General features: G+C 46.3%; 1 protein-coding gene across 6 annotated transcripts in view; it reads left to right on the top strand.

Annotated features, from left to right (window-relative positions):
* Positions 1 to 19,622, top strand: part of LOC1273080 (octopamine receptor beta-3R) — a 60,273-nt gene that overhangs the window by 33,636 nt on the left and 7,015 nt on the right. For 5 of the 6 annotated variants that reach the window (XM_061642048.1, XM_061642047.1, XM_061642044.1 and 2 more), the window contains 5 exons: positions 37 to 312; positions 373 to 604; positions 5,760 to 7,476; positions 12,410 to 12,925; positions 17,455 to 17,566. In XM_061642048.1, coding sequence (XP_061498032.1) covers positions 37 to 312; positions 373 to 604; positions 5,760 to 7,476; positions 12,410 to 12,925; positions 17,455 to 17,566 — 2,853 coding nt within the window. The remainder of the gene's footprint in view (positions 1 to 36; positions 313 to 372; positions 605 to 5,759; positions 7,477 to 12,409; positions 12,926 to 17,454; positions 17,567 to 19,622) is intronic. The other variant, XM_312025.5, reaches the window with a different exon arrangement.

Genomic DNA, 19,622 nt, shown 5'->3' with positions numbered 1-19,622 from the left:
CGCATTTACTTCTCTGCTTCTTCCCATTACGCGCAGATACTTCGCCATCGTACGTCCGCTCGAGTACCCGCTGTACATGACGCAGCGGACCGTGTTCTTCATGCTGGCGAACGTGTGGGTCCTGCCGGCCCTGATCTCCTTCACGCCCATCTTTCTCGGCTGGTACACGACGGCCGAGCATCTGGCGGCGCTCAAGATTAACCCGGACCTGTGTATATTCGTTGTAAATAAATCCTACGCAATCATTTCCAGCTCGATCAGCTTCTGGATACCGGGCATCGTGATGGTGACGATGTACTACCGCATCTACAAGTGAGTAGACCGCCTACTTCATACTTTTTACCGAAGCTCACCGCTGTCTGTTTTGTGCAGGGAAGCGGTCCGGCAGCGAAAGGCACTGAGCCGCACCAGCTCCAACATACTGCTGAACAGCGTGCAGATCAACAACGCGTCCAACACGCTGCACGCGAACCACCACCATCACAACCACCACCATCAGCATCTGCACCACCGGAATCACCATTTGCGTGCGAGCGACTGCGATCTCGGCATCGATATCAAAGACATCCAGCACGACACGCACAGCGAGCTGAGCGATCTTGACGTGAGTACTAGTTGAGGGTGCAATTCGTTAGCGAGTCTGTTACCATCTCGCCCTCTTCCGTGCCGGTTTCTCACCCGGGTTTTTTTTGGGGCGCGGGACTCCTTTTTGGTAGGGCCGCTAATGTTTCGTGGCTAATTAATTGCCAAATTATAGCCCCTCACACTGTGCCCGTGTGGCGTGGTCGTATGCTGTCCGTTTGGCGCTTGCTTCCGATCGCAAAGGAGCTGAAAGGAATAAATTGTACCACGAATGGGGTTTCCCGACAGGCACCAGCAAGTGGGTGGGAGGAAGGATAAAATTAATGAGCTTTTAAATGATGAAAATTGATGCCCTGCAGACGCCCTGATAGTGGGCACAACCGGTCATCTACAGTGCATGGGGGGGGAGCGGTAGCGAACGGAACAATGCGCCGGTTGGTGTGTTGTTTTGAAGTGGAAAAAAGCGGAAGATATTAAATTGCTTCATTGCTTAATTGCGAAGAAGAAAGGTAAAGTGTAAGATTGAACCCTTTGCTTTTCAATTGCTTGCATTCGAGAGCTTGCTTCTGCAAGTGGTAGTTTGTAGTTCAAGAGGTGTTTTAAAACGAAGTGAAAGAATATGAAGCCGCCGGTCAAGTTTAATTTAGTTTAATGCTTATTGTGAAGAAGGCACAACAGCCATGCAATTAGAAGAAAATAACCTATTACCAGTAACTGTACTGATGTCTTTGGACAAACCCCATCAATGTGCACCATGCTTTCAGTGATGTCAAACTTGTTATGGGTCTTGAGTCGGATTTATTAAAAGCTTAAGAAAACCATGCAGCAAAGATGCGATGTTTGTGGAGGATCCTTTTACTTTATTTTTAAAGATTCTTATCAAGTATTGACTAAAACGTCATAGGGAGGATGACCTTCGGCTAGGCGAGGGCAAAAAATCAGACCAGTATCTACAAACCCTCATAGAAAACCGAGCGTAGCGTAGCGAATTTTATCTATGGTCGGAATTTAGGTCATTTAATGAGACCACAACCACAATTCTTTACTTTTCTATATGCTTGGCTATTGTAAATTTGTTAAGATATCGGCCCGATTTTCGACGAAGCTAAAGGCTACAGCGTACCTTCTTCAATGAAGTGAAGAAAGTGATATTTCAATGCGTAATTTCTGTCCAAACTGTCCAAAAATCCTCAAAGTAAAAAATGGGTGAAAATATGAGAAATACGCCTTTAGCTTGCCACCACTTGTAGTAAAAAAAAACGCGCTACATGTCATCTTCGCAGGTATCTTACCAATAGTGACTTATGAGTAAATTACTTGAACTACAAAGACTGAAAGCTTCATCCAAAAGCCAAACAAAATTAGCGCAACCATTTTTCGTGTCTTATAATCTACAATTTATTCCTGCTTCATGCACTTGACTGGCAAACTTCTTCGAGAGCCGGATGAAAAGCCATCGTGGGCCGCATATTTGACATGTCTGCTTTAATTCATCTAGTCGAGGGAGAAAAGATTCACATAACAGTCGTGACAGATGCGACGAGCTTATCGCGCTCCACACGCTATCGAGTGGCAGCCACCGGCCGTGATTTGGCTCGTGTGTGAGTGTGTGACAAATCGTACATCAATTCATTACCGACACCAGCAAGTTTATCAATTGTATGTGTGTGTCTGTGTGTTTGTGTGCGAGTGAATGGTTGCCGGCACGCAACCGCTCCCGAAATAGAATCTGACGACAGATGTGAATGAGTCACTCCATCACTGGGCGCCTCCATCAGGACGGCCGAGCACAGTGGAATCAATAACATTCCACGCTCCGCCTGCCACGCTGACCTCGGACGCACTACACCTCCCCCCGCCTTTCCAGAGGACGTAGAAAAGGGATAAAAATAAATGTGTGTCCGGCATTGTAAGGGTGGGCTTACCCTGCCCTGGGCTAGCTTTTCGGAACGGCTTTTGTTTATGGTCGGAAGCCAGCACCATCAGCGAGCAGGGCTAATCGGCGTTGTAAATGGAGCAAAGAACTATCCCCCATCGAAAGGCTACCGCTCCAATCCGGGGAGAGGGTGAAAAAACAGCGCAGAAGGTTGATCGCGTGGGCCTGTGGGGCCCTTGCATGCCAGTGAAACGTTTTCGCTTTTATTTGATTTCCCTTTGGCGGTGAAATATACCTGCGCCGGCCATATATATTTGGCCACTCGTTTCCTGCTTTGTTTTTTTTCCTTCTTGTTTTGGTTTAGTCTATTTTTGTACTCTGGCCGTCTGCTGCTTACAATTGAATTGCGAACAAACTGTTAAGCACCTACCTACCTTGATTTTTCGATTCGGTCTACTGTTTTTTGTTTTCGGTGCTCTCTCCATTCCCCCACAGCGAGGGCAAAAGTCGAGCAAAGAAAAGCGGGAAAATGCAGGAAATGCTAAAAATGGACCCGATTTCAACAAACATGTAACTCAACGTTCCCGCTGGCCAGTGAGGCTAAGAATGGAATACATTACGTGTGCATTACGTTTTCGGAGAAGTAGCGATGGATGGAATGGAAAACAACAACAAACAACTCGCCCCGGTTTGGGGCTGCCGAGGGGATAGGGTAGTTGCGCTCGGTACGGTTCAAGTCAAGTGCAAATGCTACCATTAAGCATTCGTGATATTGATCACGGGACGGTGGTAGTGTGGTGGTAGTGGCAACGACAATCGAAAAACACATGAACTGGTTGATTTATGGGACTGGATTTTCGTTCCTCGCTGGCTTGTGTGAGCAAGTTCGTGAGCCATAACGGGCCAAAAATATGTTGATGTATTCTCCTTGTGCTCGTACATAGCGCTACGCAACGCGTTTGACTGCTTGAGCAGTGAAGTTGAACAAAGTTGTTGTCGTTTGGGCAAAAATAAATGTTTTCTGCGTACTTCACCAAGCTTTGGGACAGCTTTCATTTGCATGTGCTTTAAATTGCATGCATAATACAACGCAAATTCTGCTTACGCTTTACTTGGAAACTGAACGCATTACGCACAAATGTACGTAGAAGAAGGCTTCACTAGTATTTTACCATACTTTAAGAAGCCATACCTGATCCTTTTGTTTTTGCTAAGAATATCTGCATAATAATGTAAGCCGATTAAGGATTTAAGAAGCATTCACCAAATGAATAGATGCATTTCTCTGAAATATGCGTTTAAAAAGCCATTCCATCCATCAAACGAGATCATTTTGCGATCGTTAAAAACAACCATTGTGATCATGGCCAACGCTTACAATGTCACGGGATCAGGAATGGGATGATATCGAACCATCGCTCACGTGAAGGACATGTTTTGCCCTTCAATCCACGGTCGTTTCACACGCTTTCTGCAGCATCAAATATGTTCCAGCGATGGAAAGCGATTCAGGTCCAACAGCCCGTCCCAACCATACTACCGAGCACTGCTACGGATGGCTGGGTCGAAGAAGTGTGGCATTGGAGTACCCAAACCCCCCCCCCGAAGGTCCCCATAGGTGCTAAGGAGCACGGCGGTGGCCAGCCGGCGGTTGGAAAGGAAATAAATGAGAAGCCATAAACAAGAATCACGTACGACGATTGCTGGCATCGTTCTGCCGGATGCCGTTCCGGAACGATTCAAGCCCAGCACTGGACTATGGGGACATGAATCGTCTGGATGAGGGGAGGGGAGGGGGGGGGGGGAAGCTGATAAAATTTAAATTACTGTACGCTTCTCCTCTCCTTTACGCCGTTGCGTCAAGTTGTGCCGTCCCGAGAGGCGGCGCTTGGCTGTTTGATGAAGATAGAGGGAGAGAGATAGAGAGTGTGAGAGAGAGAGAGAGAGAGAAGACTAGAGAAAAAAAAGGCATAGTGTTATGGTGACAGTTATAAGGCTTGAAGCAGAAAAGATAAATCTCGACATTCGCTCATGAGTTTGAACGCGATGGGTTCGGATAAAAAGATGGTGGATTTATTGCGGGAAAAATCAAGCACAAGAGTAATAATCATTGACTATTTCACGCCACAAGTCGCTCACAATGACCGAGAGTATACTTGTGTTGATTAAAATCGCTAAGACTCAATCAATGGACACGCGCAACGTAATAAGATTATACAATGTAGCACGCATCTGATGTGAACTTTAACCTCTCCTCACTTAATATGAGGTGAAAATGAGACTCACAACTATGCTACACACATTTTCTAGACATGCACGCGCCCGTGTGTGTGTGCGTTGTGGTACGTTGTGGTGATGATAAGATTTCCTTCCTCAATCTTGCTCTTACCCACTCTCTCTCCCTGGTTTCGTCCACGCAACGCATCGTTTTATCGACTGGCTAGCTCTGACTGGGATAATGACAGCGTCGGGGCGAGGTGTGGGAAAACGATTATACCCGCCGTGGATAATAATCGTTATTAAAGATTAACAATCTTGCTTCTTGCGAGGTCCGTTGTTTCCACCGTGCGCTAGCAAGCAATGCGGATAGCAGCTGCTGGTACGCCCCAGATAAGACACAACCGTCTGTGTGAAATCCGAGCCACCCCTTTTTCGGGACGGCCGGGGCAGATCAGACGGGGCAGATCAGATTTCTCCCCATTCAATAACCGGTAATCTTCGTAATGGTGGAGATCTGCGGACAATAAACGTTTGGCCCTCCCGCCGGAGCCCACCGGATGCTCCGCTCTTCCATTTCCGGCTGGCAAGGTGTTGGGTGTGGTAGTTTTGATTGGTGAGAAAATTCACCCATGGTTGTGAACCAAGTTGAATGATACTTCACGGGGAGCTTAGCGAATAACCTTGCCAGCCAACCGATAAGCTGTGAATGGTTGTGCGGTGGTTGGAGAGAAGGATGGAAGACTACGTTTCCCATGGCAGAATAGGTTTCGATAATCCTTATCTCGAGGCCACGGTTCTAGCGATAGAAGCACCTTATGGCGATAATGGTTGCTCTGGGGAAGAGTTATCGTTTATATCGGTGGAGCTTCTGACGAAACACGAAACAAACGCTGTTAATGCGTTTAATTAGCTTTGGAGTGTGCAGAAAAGCATCGCTATGTATGCTTTAAAGGTACAGGTAACTGTTAAAGACACTAATTAACTTTCGATAATGATTGCTATAGTAAATGGTATTAAGAATTTTTACTCTCCTCTGCCTCAACCAATCGCATTAATTTCTTCCTCCCTTTCCACCTTCCAGCTGCAGGTGCCAATAGTGCCGACGGTCGTTGCCAACACCGACGACGACTTTCTGGTTCCGTCCTCGCCGCCCCGCCGCCTGAGCCGCAGCTCGATCGATCTGCGCGATCTCGAGTACAAAGGCGAGGGCAAAATCAAAGCGTCCGACAGCGTGTCGTCCATCTTTCCGCTGCACTACGAGAACAATCTGCGCTACTCCGGCTCGGAACCGATACACATAAAAGAGGCACAGCAGCAGCAGCAGCAGCAGCAACAGCCGAACGATCAGCAGCAACGTCGCGCCTCGCGCAAAGACAGCTTCCGGCAGATCAACTTCTTCCAGCCCTTCTTCTCGCGCAACAGTTTGCTAAAGACGTACATCAAGGGTGGGGCAGGTGGAGCGGGAGGCGGCGGCGGGGGTGGTGGTGGTGGTAGCGGTACGGTGGGTGCAGTGACGGGCAGTGCCAGCGCCATCGCTGGCAACCAGCTGAACAACAACCGATCGGTCGAGCGGAACAACAAAAACAACGACAACCGCTCGAACAACAACATACTGGATCTGATCAATGTGGCCTCGTCGCTGAACAAAGGAGGAGACTCGGAGAAGGAGATGAACACGCACAAGCGGCACCAGATAGCGGCGAGCGAGTCCGACTTCCTCACGATGATCGAGAAGCAGCGGCAGAAGCTGGGCAAAAACACCAACAGCCTGAAGAACTGCAACAAGGACGAGAAGGAGCTGATGTACGCGCTGAGCGATTCGGACTTTAGCGTCGGGCTGCAGAAGCAGCAGCAGCAGGACGAGGGAGTCGCTCGCCGGTGCTTCAAGAATCTCGTCGGCAGTGAGGTGGCCCGGGACGGTATCTTTAAGATCGTGCTAAACGGCGAGGGAAATGGTGGAGCGTCGGAGACCGGTGGTGCATCGCCGGCAGCAGTTGGGCTGGCAGGTGGCGTCGACGGCGGTACGGAAAGCGTCATCGGGTCCGGTACGATGGGTACGCCGGACATCTTGATCGGCTGCTTTGACCATGGGTTTACGGGCTCGCGGCCCGCCCTGAACAGTCCCACCGTGAAGGAGCTGGTGGCGGACGAGGGTGCGCTGATCAAAGCGTCCAGCCTGAAGGTGACCGACCGGGGCGACGGTACATCCGAACCAACGGCGGAGGGAGCGAAAGTGATCGACCTCATATCGACGATCAACGGGCCGGCCGGTGAGGACGGTGTGCGATCGGTGAAGCCCCCGGCCGGTCCCGACAATCAACTCTCCACCGCGCTGAACGTGTCGCTCAACGCACGCTGCAGCCCGGTCAACATTCAGCTCAGCGAGGCGTCGACCATCTCGCTCGATCTGGTCGCGACGAGCCCGAAGGAGAAGCTGCCGAAGGTGCCGACGTCGGCACCGGCCACCGTCACCACGATCGACATCGCGAGCGAGATGATGATGATGCTGGCCGACAATCCCGACATCGTGATCGACAACAGCCATACCGGGGCGACGGTTTCGCCCACCTCGCGCACGGTCACGCCGTCGCGTGCCCCATCGATCATGACGCCGTCGCCGCAGCATCATCCACGGCTGGGCCGCAAGCGCCAGTCCTCCACGGTGACGTACAACATCAACGTGATCAACTTCCAGGCGGGCGACAATCCGGACGACGACGCAAGCTTTCAGCTAAACAACCGCAACGGCAATGGTGGAGGCACTGCGACCGCTGGCGGACGCTCGAACAGCTCGACGAGTGAGTAGCGTTTTTGTGTGTTTTAGCCTTTTGCGTCTATCGCAACCACGTTTAGCACAGCACACAACTACTCTCACACGCACACACCGGACATCTGCGCACTCTCATTTGCACCTCATTTCCTCATACATTCATCCCGGGCGCGTTCGACGTCTCTTTCCTCTTGGCGTGTGTGTTTTTTTAATCCAATGTCGGTGTATCGATGGTCCCCTTCCTCGTTTCAATTGAAGTAGGCATATCGTTTTTCTTTTGTTATCCGGTACACGGCACACACTCATGCACGATTGTTGCTAGAGGATGGATGGTAAAGAAAAGCATTAATTGTGTAATAAAGTGTTGTGAAGTTTAAACAATTTGTTTAAATAAAATATTTAATATCAATAGCAAACAAATTACAAAACAACAACAAGCCCACCAACTCCGCCACGATGCGTGCGTAAGTGTGTGTGTGTGTGTCTGTTTTCCCTTGCAATGATAATTATTAGAATTTTGTATCTAAACCAGGTATTGCATTGTAAAATGATCCATTGGCGTTCCGGTCCCGATAGGTTTCAGTATGTTTGTGTCAATTATTACCACGATGTATCTAATTCCATATTCAATGTTGTGTGTATAAAAAAACCCTCCAAAGATTGTCTTCTTGGCAGCAGGCTTTTTTTTAAAGCGGCACATCTGTGTGGTTTAAAGCCCGAGTACAAATTAATGCTCTGATACACGTCGCTGTATGTTTTGCTTCGTCCAAAAACTCTAAAATCTTCTCTGCCTGTTTGTATTTTCTTCCCCGTGACTATCTTCCACGCGCTGTGTGAACCTTGTGTGTGTGTGTTTGTTGTTCTCTTTCCCTTCCTTGGCTGTGTATGAGTGTGTGTGGGTTTGAAATGATCGTCCTAGAACAACTCTCACCGTGCTCGTTAGGCATTGTGTATTCTATACCTTTCTCGTGCACCTGACTCTTCTCTTTCCTCTCTATTTTGTGTGTTTTGGTTAATACGTCTCGGTGTGAGTCTGTGTGTCTGTTTCTTTGTTGTTTTTGTTTAGATAAACGCAGGTGTTAGTTTTGTATTTCTCTGGCGCTCAAACATTCCGCGACACCTACAACGCTGGTCAGAGGCTCGTTGGCGCTTGTGGAATGCTGCCACGTACAGCCTCATGGTGGAATTATGAAGTTGGTCCCAATTCACAGCTGTCCCAGGAGCAGCAACAGACAAACAAAAAATCCACACAGCTTGTCCCCAGTGACCAGACAGCCCAAATCTGAACGAACATGAATAACAAGAAACGAGCCGAATTCAACAAACGAAGCAAAAATGGAGACGATGATCAAATTCTACCGTAGCCCACGTGCCGGCCATTGCTTCGCTCGGTTTGGTTCCATTCGCTGCGCGGAATCATTTCAAGCAAGGACAAACCATTCCGAGCAACTTATGGAGAATTTAATTACGCGTATTTGCGTGCGTGGTCGATGAATTTTGATATCGAAAAAAAGTCGCATGGCACGATAAAACGCACCGCGACACCAGACTAAGAGCATAGTGCTGGGGCGCGTGCCACCTTACTGCATGGTGGTAATCATGAAAGATAATTAATTTCTTACGTAAGCAATGGTTTTAAAATAACCTGCTTTCGGCAACGGTTCTATTTCGGGACACTCAATTTCTGCCTGTTGATGGGAAAAAGTTAGTCGTTAATTAAAGCGTAAGCGAGTGCCCGATGGCGGGAGAACGGTGAAATGTGCTTACCATGATTATTTTTCACACCGCAACTTGTTCAGCAAATTTGAATTCAATAGCACCACACTCCCTCCTAGCACACCCACTGATTGGATGGGATGGGAGGGGAAACTTTTTTTTATATTTTTTTTTGTTTCCGATCTGTAAATCGGATTACGAACCGATTTACTCAAGTTATTGTTCAACGCACACCGCGCACCGGGCGCCTCCATCGCTCAATCTACCAGGCGTCTCCATCGTGGGCCGCTCAAAATCAAATTTGGATACAGTTTTGGCGTTTTATAATACCTTGTTTTTATTCTCCATCACTTTGTTTCGTTTTGCTTCACACCAACTAGCAGCTCCCCACGCTACATGGGTTTTAAAAGTTTGCCTACAGCCCAGCGACATATAAATTCCCAAATGACCATCGTGTACTAAAGCGCAAACCCCTGTGGCGGAGTTACGAGCGGATTGTCCTACGACACGGGGATCCGCTTTTTTCTCTCTCTTTCGTTCATCGTGCTATCTTTTTTTCGTTCTTGTTGTGTTGTGTGTTGTCCCTGTTTCCCGCCCGCGAAAATAGCTGACGAGATCTTTCTACACCCGGGGAAAGTTGTAGAAAGTTGATTAAAAAGTTGCTCCATGGTAGAGGATTAAATCATCGCCAGCATTTAATGAGCGTTCGTTATGCAGAACGCTGACTTCGTTGCTTTGCGGGGCGTTTTTTTTTTGTGTGGAAGCGTTTCGAGAGCGTTTCTCGGTACATCCAATGGCCTACATTTTAAGCAGAGATTTACAGGTTTTTTCTTTGTTTATCGTTCATTTCGTGCTTTATTCGGGAGAAATGTGTGTGTATGTGCGCAACATAACTCTCATTTCTGTAGCTGCAAACAAAACAATTATACCTGTTGGTGTATTTAAATCGTACAAGCTAATATTATCCCACTTGAGCGTGTTAAGCAGATGATGCTGAGCCCATTCGCTTCGAGTAATGAGTGAAGGAAGATTTAAGCGCTGCTTGTTTGGAAGGAGAGTAGATTAGATTCTCGCCCGTCTCTTTTTACCACTTCGGTGAAGGTTATTATTATGATGGAATCATTTTTGCAAAACACCTCTTGTTTTTCCTTGTGGTCAACCGCTTCTTAATTCCCATCTGCTGCCATGAAGAATACTTTTCCAAACTTGACTTTCCCTTTCTATTAGAGCTTTAAGCATAATAGAAAATGTATCTTCACTGTGATAAGCAATCACCGAGGCACGAGGCAGCTAACCGACCGCAATGTCTTACTTCGAATCCGAGGCTCAACCGGCAGCATTACTCCCTCGTTTAGATTTTACACCTACGACCATCGCACCCTCGGCTAGAACGGTAAATAAAGTAACAAAAAACCATTTCGGTCAGCCGCTAGCCAATGTCAATGTACAACCAATTCCCACACAAACCATTCTGCAGTGAAAATGGATTTATGATGTTGCTTTTCAACAGTGCCCTAAGTGCTGTCGGTCCCTCGTCAATGTCGTCAACCTTTTTTGGTGCACTGAGCACTGGGTACGCGAGAAGTACGTCCGGGAGGACGTTGCATTTCTGTGAAGCGGAAAGTTAAATACATAGGTAACACTGTCAGCTGCCCAGCTTCAATGGAAATGCAAACCTCAACCCCGATACCTGGGTTGAAAGAGAGAGAGAGAGAGAGAGAGAGAGAGAGAGAGAGAAGGGGAATGTGGTGGTGGAACGAATTAAAACACACACACAGTAATCATTGCCCAGAGGACGTATTGTGAGTGACAGGGCGCAACGTAACGCAAGGGTCCACGAGGTCTAAAGCATGTCAGAAATAATCAACCGCCAAACCAACATTAATCAAAAAGTTCGTTAAAATGCATTCCTTTACGATTAAACCATTGTGTGGTGCCGATCAAACAGCAACAAAACGGAAGCAATGTTTGGCTCTTTCCCCACCGCAAGTACTATCGCCATTGGTGATCTCTTAAATTCACCTCCTTTTTGGTGTAGCTTTTATGTTATCTCCGCCAACAACCACACCAAAACCGGGGTAGCAAAGGGGGGGGTTTTCTTTTCATACCATAAAGCCCGGCAGTGCGTGTGGCATGTGTGTGATCGAGCACCGTCAACCACCAACACGGCGCCACTCCCCGCACGGTGTGCACGGTCCACTGTCCATTGTTATCGCACTCTGCCTGATGGATGCTTTCAATGGATTTGCAAAAGCAGTACACAACAGCAGACAACACAGATCTCTGAAAGCTTGCCTTTTGTGAGTGCGTTTGCCCGAAACCTTACCCGCTTCCAACGCATCGCCACATCATAAAAGCGGGATGAAAATGCAAAACCAACATCGAGCGGGTGTGCTTCCACGCAGGCAAACACACCCATACTCGCATATAAACATACACAGGCAAAGGAAAAAAAAAACAACCCTGTGATGCCAAAATGTGTGACACGGTTCGGTTCAATTGTTGATTGATTTGCCCATCCGATGAAGCCCATTAGCAAGTGATGCCCGGAAGCGGCGTAAAGCATCCAATTCCCATTTGCTCGGTTTTCCTTTTGCCTTGGTGTAGGTGTGCCAGTGGAGTGAAGAGAAGAAAGGTCTTTTAGGAAGTAGGAGCACTGACGAATCTGACGGTAATTGAGAAGCTTTCGGTTGGAGGGTTTCGAGAGAACATACACACGCAGCGACGCACACATTTGGCAGATCCAGTGGGACCGGAACGCAACTTTTTTCCAAATTTAATGTCGGTTTTTCTTCTCTATTTCAATCACTCTAAATGATGTTTCCTTCTCCTGTTTGCAACATTTAATATCTCTCTTTGTACACTTGTTTGGTCTATTCCTTTTTCTTTGTCATTCTCTCTCTTTCTCTCTCTCTCTCTCTCTCTCTCTCTCTCTCTCTCTTCTGTCTATTATTCTCTTTCGTAATTCGTATCTACCCTGCGCCCTATCGCCCTGTCGCACACTTTCTTGCTCGAGCCTTTTCGAGCCATCGTTTGTTTGTGGTACTTTTGCCATCTGGAGTGCACTGTTCTCTGTCTCGCCCATCGTCCTCCACCCCCCCCTCCCCCCATTCCCGGAAACGTAAATGTTGGACAACATCAAAACGAAAACAACAAAAACATGAACCAATGTTCTTAAACCCCAAATTCAATCATCACACGCCTCCCTATTACACACAACCGCCCGACCGACACCTTGGCACCAGGCTCAAGCCAAAAGCATCAGCGCCGCGGTGCCATTTGCATTGTGATCAACAACGACAATGTGGTGCACGCCAACGATACCGACACGGACCTGGAGGAGGACGGTTGCTGCGCAACAGCAGCGCAACAGCACCGGAACTACCAACACCAACACGACCACCAACACCAACAGCAGCAGCAGCAGCAACATCAGCCGCAGCAACGGTACGCGAACCAGCCAGGCTGCTGTTATGGGGGCGGGGGCCGCCACCAGGACGATGGGTCCGGGGCGGCCTCCTGCCGGCACCACAAGTTCCGCAAGATCAAATGCCTCTGGAACCATCTGAAGCGGTACGGGCTGCGGCGCTCCGGGCCCTCCGTGCAGGTGTCGTCCTGTGGCGGGGCGTGCGACTTTGGCCCACCCTCTCCCACCGTCTCGACCGGTGCCGGGGGCGCGGGAGGAAACCGGCTGGCCGTGCCCAGCCCGGTGCCGCCCGGCTGCCGGCATTCGCGCTGCTCCAGCGTCGGATGTGGAGAAGGTCAGTCCGATAGTCTTCTTCTGCTTCTTCTTCTTCTTCTTCTTCCTCCTCTTCTGCTATCTAATCGACGCATTTGCCTTGCTTTGCCTTGCCGCATCCAACCATTGCGTTCCGTTCCGTGTTGCTACTGCACGCCGCTCTGCCACACTCGCTTGTGTCATTGTTTGTCTATTTCTGCTTGCTTCGCTTTTCACCAGCCTGGAATGCTTGCTTCTTAGCTCTCTCTCTCTCTTGCCCTCTATCTCTATATTTCTAGCTTTTTGTTCATACTAGCTGTTTGTTTGCATCACCCTAGGTACACAGTCACTAGATCTAGGCTGGTTTGTTCGTTTCGTTAGCTTACGACACACTGCTTTAGCTGTACCGCTTTTGGCAAATGATTAGCTACACCCCATTATATCACACTTTCCCGTTCCCACCTATTTTGTTTGCATTAAACCCCCGTTCCTTTAATGCCTGCTGCAAAACGGCACATCAGTTCATTAGCATAGCGCTGCTAAAAGTCTATTTAAAAAAAAAAAACACGCGTTCATTTAATCCATTAGGATTAGCAAACGGTTAGATCCAGTAAAGCGTCACCTTTTTGTGAGCACTTAGCAGAACATTAGCGACCTCACCAGTTTCCCTCCCATTTCTAGCGTAACAGTACAGTTGGGAAAGGCTAAAGCCGCTCCAAACCGAACGATAAAAGCTCCGTTGCGTAATTAATTGACCGGAACCGGCGAGATCCCGGTAGATGGGCACAGTGGACGTGTTAAGTGATGGAAATTCAGTTTTATAACTATTCCGAATGAGCGAATACGTGGATGCACAATGCTTAACGGATACGCACGCCGCACAAAACGGGGACAGTGGTTACATTGCTTTGCATTGGTTGGTTGGTTGGTATTTATATTTAAACTGTTATTGCAGTTAGTGCTGCTGTAAACGGTGACTGTGTGCAGCTGTATCCCTTGCAGGGGAATGGTGGTTGCAGCTGTACGGTAAAGGCTGTCAAACTGTAAAATAAATGTAAATGTAAATTGAGGCTTCCCGTTAGATGATTTACATTTTACTTGTATTAAGCTGCATAGCTGGTAATAAAAATGAATTTCATTTGTTTAAATAACATACAATTTCTTTTAGTGGGGCCTATCACGATACTAGCCAGCTTTTTATATGGAGTTTTACAGTTGGCGGCTAAAACCTTGTCAACACTCTATACAAAATCACACATAAAACTAGCCTGCCATTTTCAGCCTTGATTATGTCAGCCACAAAGCTAGAATTAGATTCGAGTATCTGCTCGAAAAAATGTCAAAACAAGGTTTTCATTTATTAAAGGTGCATGCAAGAGATCAGGTGGAGGACTCTAGAATCAAAGTGTCCTCATCGAAGATGTTGTATCGGAACAAAATTGGATGTTACGTAGTTCAGATTTGATTCAGTTTACAGTTAGCAGTATTGCACGCGTTTGAAGAACTTTTAGATTATAGAATGACGATTTTAAGAGTGTTTTGTGTATTTCTCAAGTTACCAGAAAGCCTGTTTGAGCAAAAGTTTTCACCCGTCTTGTCAAAAAGTTATGTTCAAATTTGGTTATAACAAACAGCCTATGAGACCACCTGGTCAACAATTGTATGCAGCGATTGACAGATGTGCCCCACAATGTACTGCTCGAAAACTGCTGAACAATTTCAGCCTACGGTCGTAAAAGGGAAAATGGTTCAGTATTTTCACAAATTGTCTAGAATTGTCACAAACCGAGTAAGAATATTTCGAATGAATACGATTGCTTACACGGCCGGATTATTTTTTCACGCTGCTGCCGCTCAACGCAGTTCGATTTTAATCAAAAGCGTACTCATTGTACATGGTGAATGATTTTCAAAACAATCCTTATTTTTATACTCTGCAAAAGCAAAAACAAAATCACCATTGTTCTTCGAAGCGCATTTCATCGTTTGGGTTTCATCGTTTCCTTTCCTCTATTGTTTGTAATAGTTGAATGAATGGCATACACAAAAGAAAGCAAATTTTGCATTATCTAGATTGCAACCGAACAACCCGGTTAGTTGTTCAGCAGTTAGCAACGCAAATGAGTGTAGCGCTTCACTGAGCAATCATTTATTTCCGCTAACGATGCAACCGGCAAGATAGACACCGTAGGCTCAACGATCCGAAAACGTGTCTACCTGCCTATGCAGCCCTGATACTTGCTCAGCAGCATGTTAGAACACGAGTTGGGATCGATGCAGCGCAACAGCTTCACATCCTCCTGCACATCGATCCGTCTTTGCGAAGAACTTTGCGACCAAGAACTTTACGAGTGGTCGCAAAAGCTCCTGTTCAAGAGCAGACAGTCTTGTCTGGTCCATCAGACGATCATCGGTTAGCAGTGCGTTGTGAATATAGTTTTTTCTCGTTAGTTATGCCACTTTCGGTGCATCCGCTGATGTGCCTTAATACCAAATGTTCCTTGTTCGTGCCTGTACGACTTTTGCGCAAACTGCTGAAAGCAACGTTCAACAATTACTGCTTCATTTCGTTCACTATGGCCGTTCGCCCGGTGATGCAAGTTGTAAAAAATAGTCACGATCAAAGCTTTCGCCGGTTTGTGGTAAATTGTGGGAGATGGAGATACAGAAAAAAAGGTCAACGTGTGTTAGCGGGTGCGCTGTCAGTTGCAGAAGATAGAAGGAACAGACGAAAAGGAAAATACACACATTTGCTTGCTTAGAATCAAACGAGGATGGTATTTGCAATTCTCTTGGTCACTGGTTTCTGTGTTCTCCTTTGCGCTCTTGTTCGAAAAGTGAAGGGTTATGCTTAGTTCAAACATTTTGTTGCTGTTGCCTATCCTTCCACGTAGTTTATACGGTGAAGTGAGCACAAAACCACTACCCGTTTGCTTGTGGCTTTGGCTGATGGTGAATGTTTCGTTACGTTGCGGATAAAGGGGTGCGAAAAAAAAGAACTTGCTGAGCAACTTATGGGGGTGTTGTGGCTTATTTCTATTTGATGAAGTCATGCGAACGGTATGGTTGTTGGTTGTATGGGAATTTAAATTTTGTGTGGTTTTTTATTATTTTGGTGTAACATTTATTCTTTTATGTTGGTGCATTTGTTGGTCATGTCAACTTGAAAATGTGCTTCGAAACCACGTTCCCTGTGTGTGTTTGTAAATGTAATGATTAGTTGTATTATAATAATCGTTTTTGGTGGCGTTTCCACCACAAATTCCCATTGTGTTCATATGTTTGTTGTTGCATATTTCTGTGATGTTCGTGTTACTGTTCGCACGCTTGTGTATGCGTTACGGTGTTTTGTTCTACATTTTAAGGAATTTTCAGTTCAATTACAAAACCATACACGGTTTGCAATATAGCACTTTTACCATTCTTTTCGGTTCGTTGCGTCCCATTCCTTTCTGTTTTGTGTTTGTATTAAGTAAATAAACATGCTATCTTGAGTTTGTTTTTTGCGGCACGCTCCATAAACCATGTGCTTCGAGTGCGCCTCTCAAACAGGTCTCGAGAGCCGAGATATTGAAACCATCCCGTGCCCATACTTTAGACTTTATTTCCAAGAAGTGTACCAAAGCCGACCATACCCTGAGACAATGTTTATTTTTACACCAGTGAGTGAAAAGATAATAATCCGCTTTGCGATTATGCTGGCGGGCGAACTAGAAAGGACACTCCGGTCTGTGGGTCTGTTATGAAAACAATCAGACTTGGGAGGAGGATGAGATGTCGTTCGGTGTATGGGAGTTTATAAATGTGTTGCCTTTAGATTGTTTGGTTTGTATGCATTATATTTGTTGAGCTTTAAGGAGTAATATTTGATGCTTGAGCGGCGTTAGCTTGAAAACAATTTGTACGCAATTCGTAGGTAACGCTAAATCAGTGTATGGGTAAAAATAGTATAAGAAAGAAAGACAGTAAAAAAGCACAATTACAAGCATCAGAGCATCAGGCGCATCGAATGGTTTGACGCTCTCCATATTGATGTTTTTTTGTTCTGTTTCATCGCAATTTGTGAAACCGTCATCGAAAAGGGAATGGTATTGTTGCTCCTGTTTTTGTTTCGCTCTTCTCTCGTTCGCTGCGACGGAGCCTATCTCCCGAATACGTGATTTAATTATTCTTTCCCCTCCGTTGCTTACGAGTGTTTCGCTCTGTTCTTTTCTTTTTTTCAACCACCCGCTCCCGGCACATTTGCGTGCGCTGCACAACCCGGGACACGTGCTCATCGGCTGCCGGATCGGGTCGGATCGATCGCTTGCCCTGTTTGTCTACCATCAATGGCGTCATCTAAACATCAAACATCGAACACACACGCCCACACTCACCGAAACACACCTGGGCTCCCCATCTTTCCTTACCGGCGATGGATGGCCACGTCCGGGCTTGGGATCAACAACACGGACCACCGCGCGTATGCGCTTCGATCGAACGGAAATCTAATTAAAATGGCCGGCTTCACCGAAAAACTCCCCGGGGGTGGTGGTGCGACACTATCGGACGGCGCACCTGGCGGCTTGACAGGTGGCACCTCGACCCGTCCCTCGAAGGGCTGGCGGGCGGAACATAAGGCGGCCCGGACACTCGGCATCATCATGGGAGTGTTTCTGCTCTGCTGGCTGCCATTCTTTCTCTGGTGAGTATTACTTCTTTCGTTTCGATGCCGAGAGAGCGGTGGGGCAGACACTTTGTCTTTCGAGATAATGTAAAAGGATACACAAATGGTAGCAACGACTGAAGGTAGCGCAGCATTCCCATACAACGAAAGGCTAAATCTAATTAATATTGTAAAAAATGCCCCGTCTAGGAACAACCAACGATTGTTGATATTTTTCTCTTTTTTATTTCATCGGATTTACTTCGACCACTATACATTCCAGTAATATGATTAATCAATTTGTTTGCCATACGTCTGGTCGCTAGCGGAAGTATGTAGATTGATTTTATTTACAGATCAAAGTAGCAAACATCCTTTTTTCCCTGTTGCAATCAAATAACATTACACGTTCGAACAATTTGAATACCACAGCAATTAATTAATAAAATAACTGTGGATTGTTTAAAGCATTTTCATGGAACTGGTTCCGGTTATGGAATGCTCTCCCGCGTGACTGTTGCCTGAAAATGAAACGTATGATTTTGCACTCCCGTTTCGATTGAACCGCTCCCCGATGTTTGCTGAATGCATGCGGTGCGTTAGCGAAGCATTTAGTTGCGTCTGCGTGAATGGAAACAATTCGTACGCAATTATATGCGAAACGATAATCCCTCACCGCATCCCTCGGCGGAGGCGGATCATTTTATGCACGGGCGGTTGCAATTAGTGCAGCACTTAAACCGTTGTCACCGCAACTCAAATGTGGCGACTGTGACCATCGTCTATTGCAACCCGGCTCCTCTATTTCCTCTATTGCCCACACCAAAGCAATTAGCACCACATTGAGCAAAAGCATATTAATTTGATAGTAGTAATCGTATCCACTGTACCCTTTCCCCATTTAAGCTACGATTTTATTTTATTTTTTCTATCCATTCTCGCCCGGGACCTTCGTAGTTTGATAATTAACACAAATTGGATTAAAACATGCAGAGCGTACAGGATAGCAAATTGATCAACTGCGCATGTGGAGCAGAAAAAGCAGACGGTAGAAGTAGCATAGCAGCAATAGTAGCAGCAGCGTGTCGGACCTGCATGAAGAACCATAAATGAATCAAATCAAAGCGAACGTTTGTTTTCGCTGCCGCCATCCCACCGGCATGCAATCGTGTGCATCGATGGAACGGAGTCGGCAGCAAAAAAAGGCTGCGTGCTACTGCACTCAGTGCACCATCGTATGGTGGGAGCGAGGAAAGCGAGCAGTTGATTGACCGATTTTCCATTTGATTGAGCTAGCGTCCCGGTGGTGACGCTCTGATGCGTTACGACGATAACTGTTTGGTAATTAATTTCATTAAAATCATCGCATCAGCTTTTTTTTTGTGGGTACATTTCTTTCCATTTCAACAAGTGTGTTCGACCGTTAATTTTGGATGTTTTATACGGAAAGGTGTGGTAGAGAATGTGGAGGTGTTGCAGCACAGCAGCTTTCAGTACAAATTGATAATCGTGTCTTCAATGTGTGAGTGTTGATTCTGGCAATGCATGGGAAGTAATGAACTATTTGTATAATTAACCAGCAACTAATGTTTTTAAATTAATTAATCATACATAAAACGACCTACGTAAGCAAAATAAGTGAACGTAAAGTTGTTAAAGGCACAAATTAAAGTATGATCCATTGGAGCAGTGCCATCACACAATAATAATAATGTTAACGACCATTAATAGCAACTATTTACGAAATTTACGATGATCACTAGTGGTCTTGATTGTCTGATTGTTACTTTAATTATATTATATTGATTATACATACACATACAACCTGTGTTGTTATCTATTTCAAAGAATCTCTTATTTTTTTCCTTTGAATTCTTTGAGAGATGACTGAGAGATAACTGAGAGATAATCAATTAATCAAACGTTAAATAAGTAAAAACAAGCGCATGGCATAAAAAAATTCAATCACATTTCATGCGCTCATTCAATGATCGTTTAAAACTGTCTGCGGGCACTTTTCCCTTCCATGTACAGGCCAGCATCTTCTGCCTCACTGTCACCGGTTAAATGGAAACGCTCAATTAATGCGTAGGAT

This window comes from Anopheles gambiae, chromosome 2, assembly GCF_943734735.2.
Source record: "Anopheles gambiae chromosome 2, idAnoGambNW_F1_1, whole genome shotgun sequence".
Lineage (NCBI taxonomy): Eukaryota > Metazoa > Arthropoda > Insecta > Diptera > Culicidae > Anopheles > Anopheles gambiae.
This window is presented reverse-complemented; position numbering and strand designations above follow the sequence as displayed.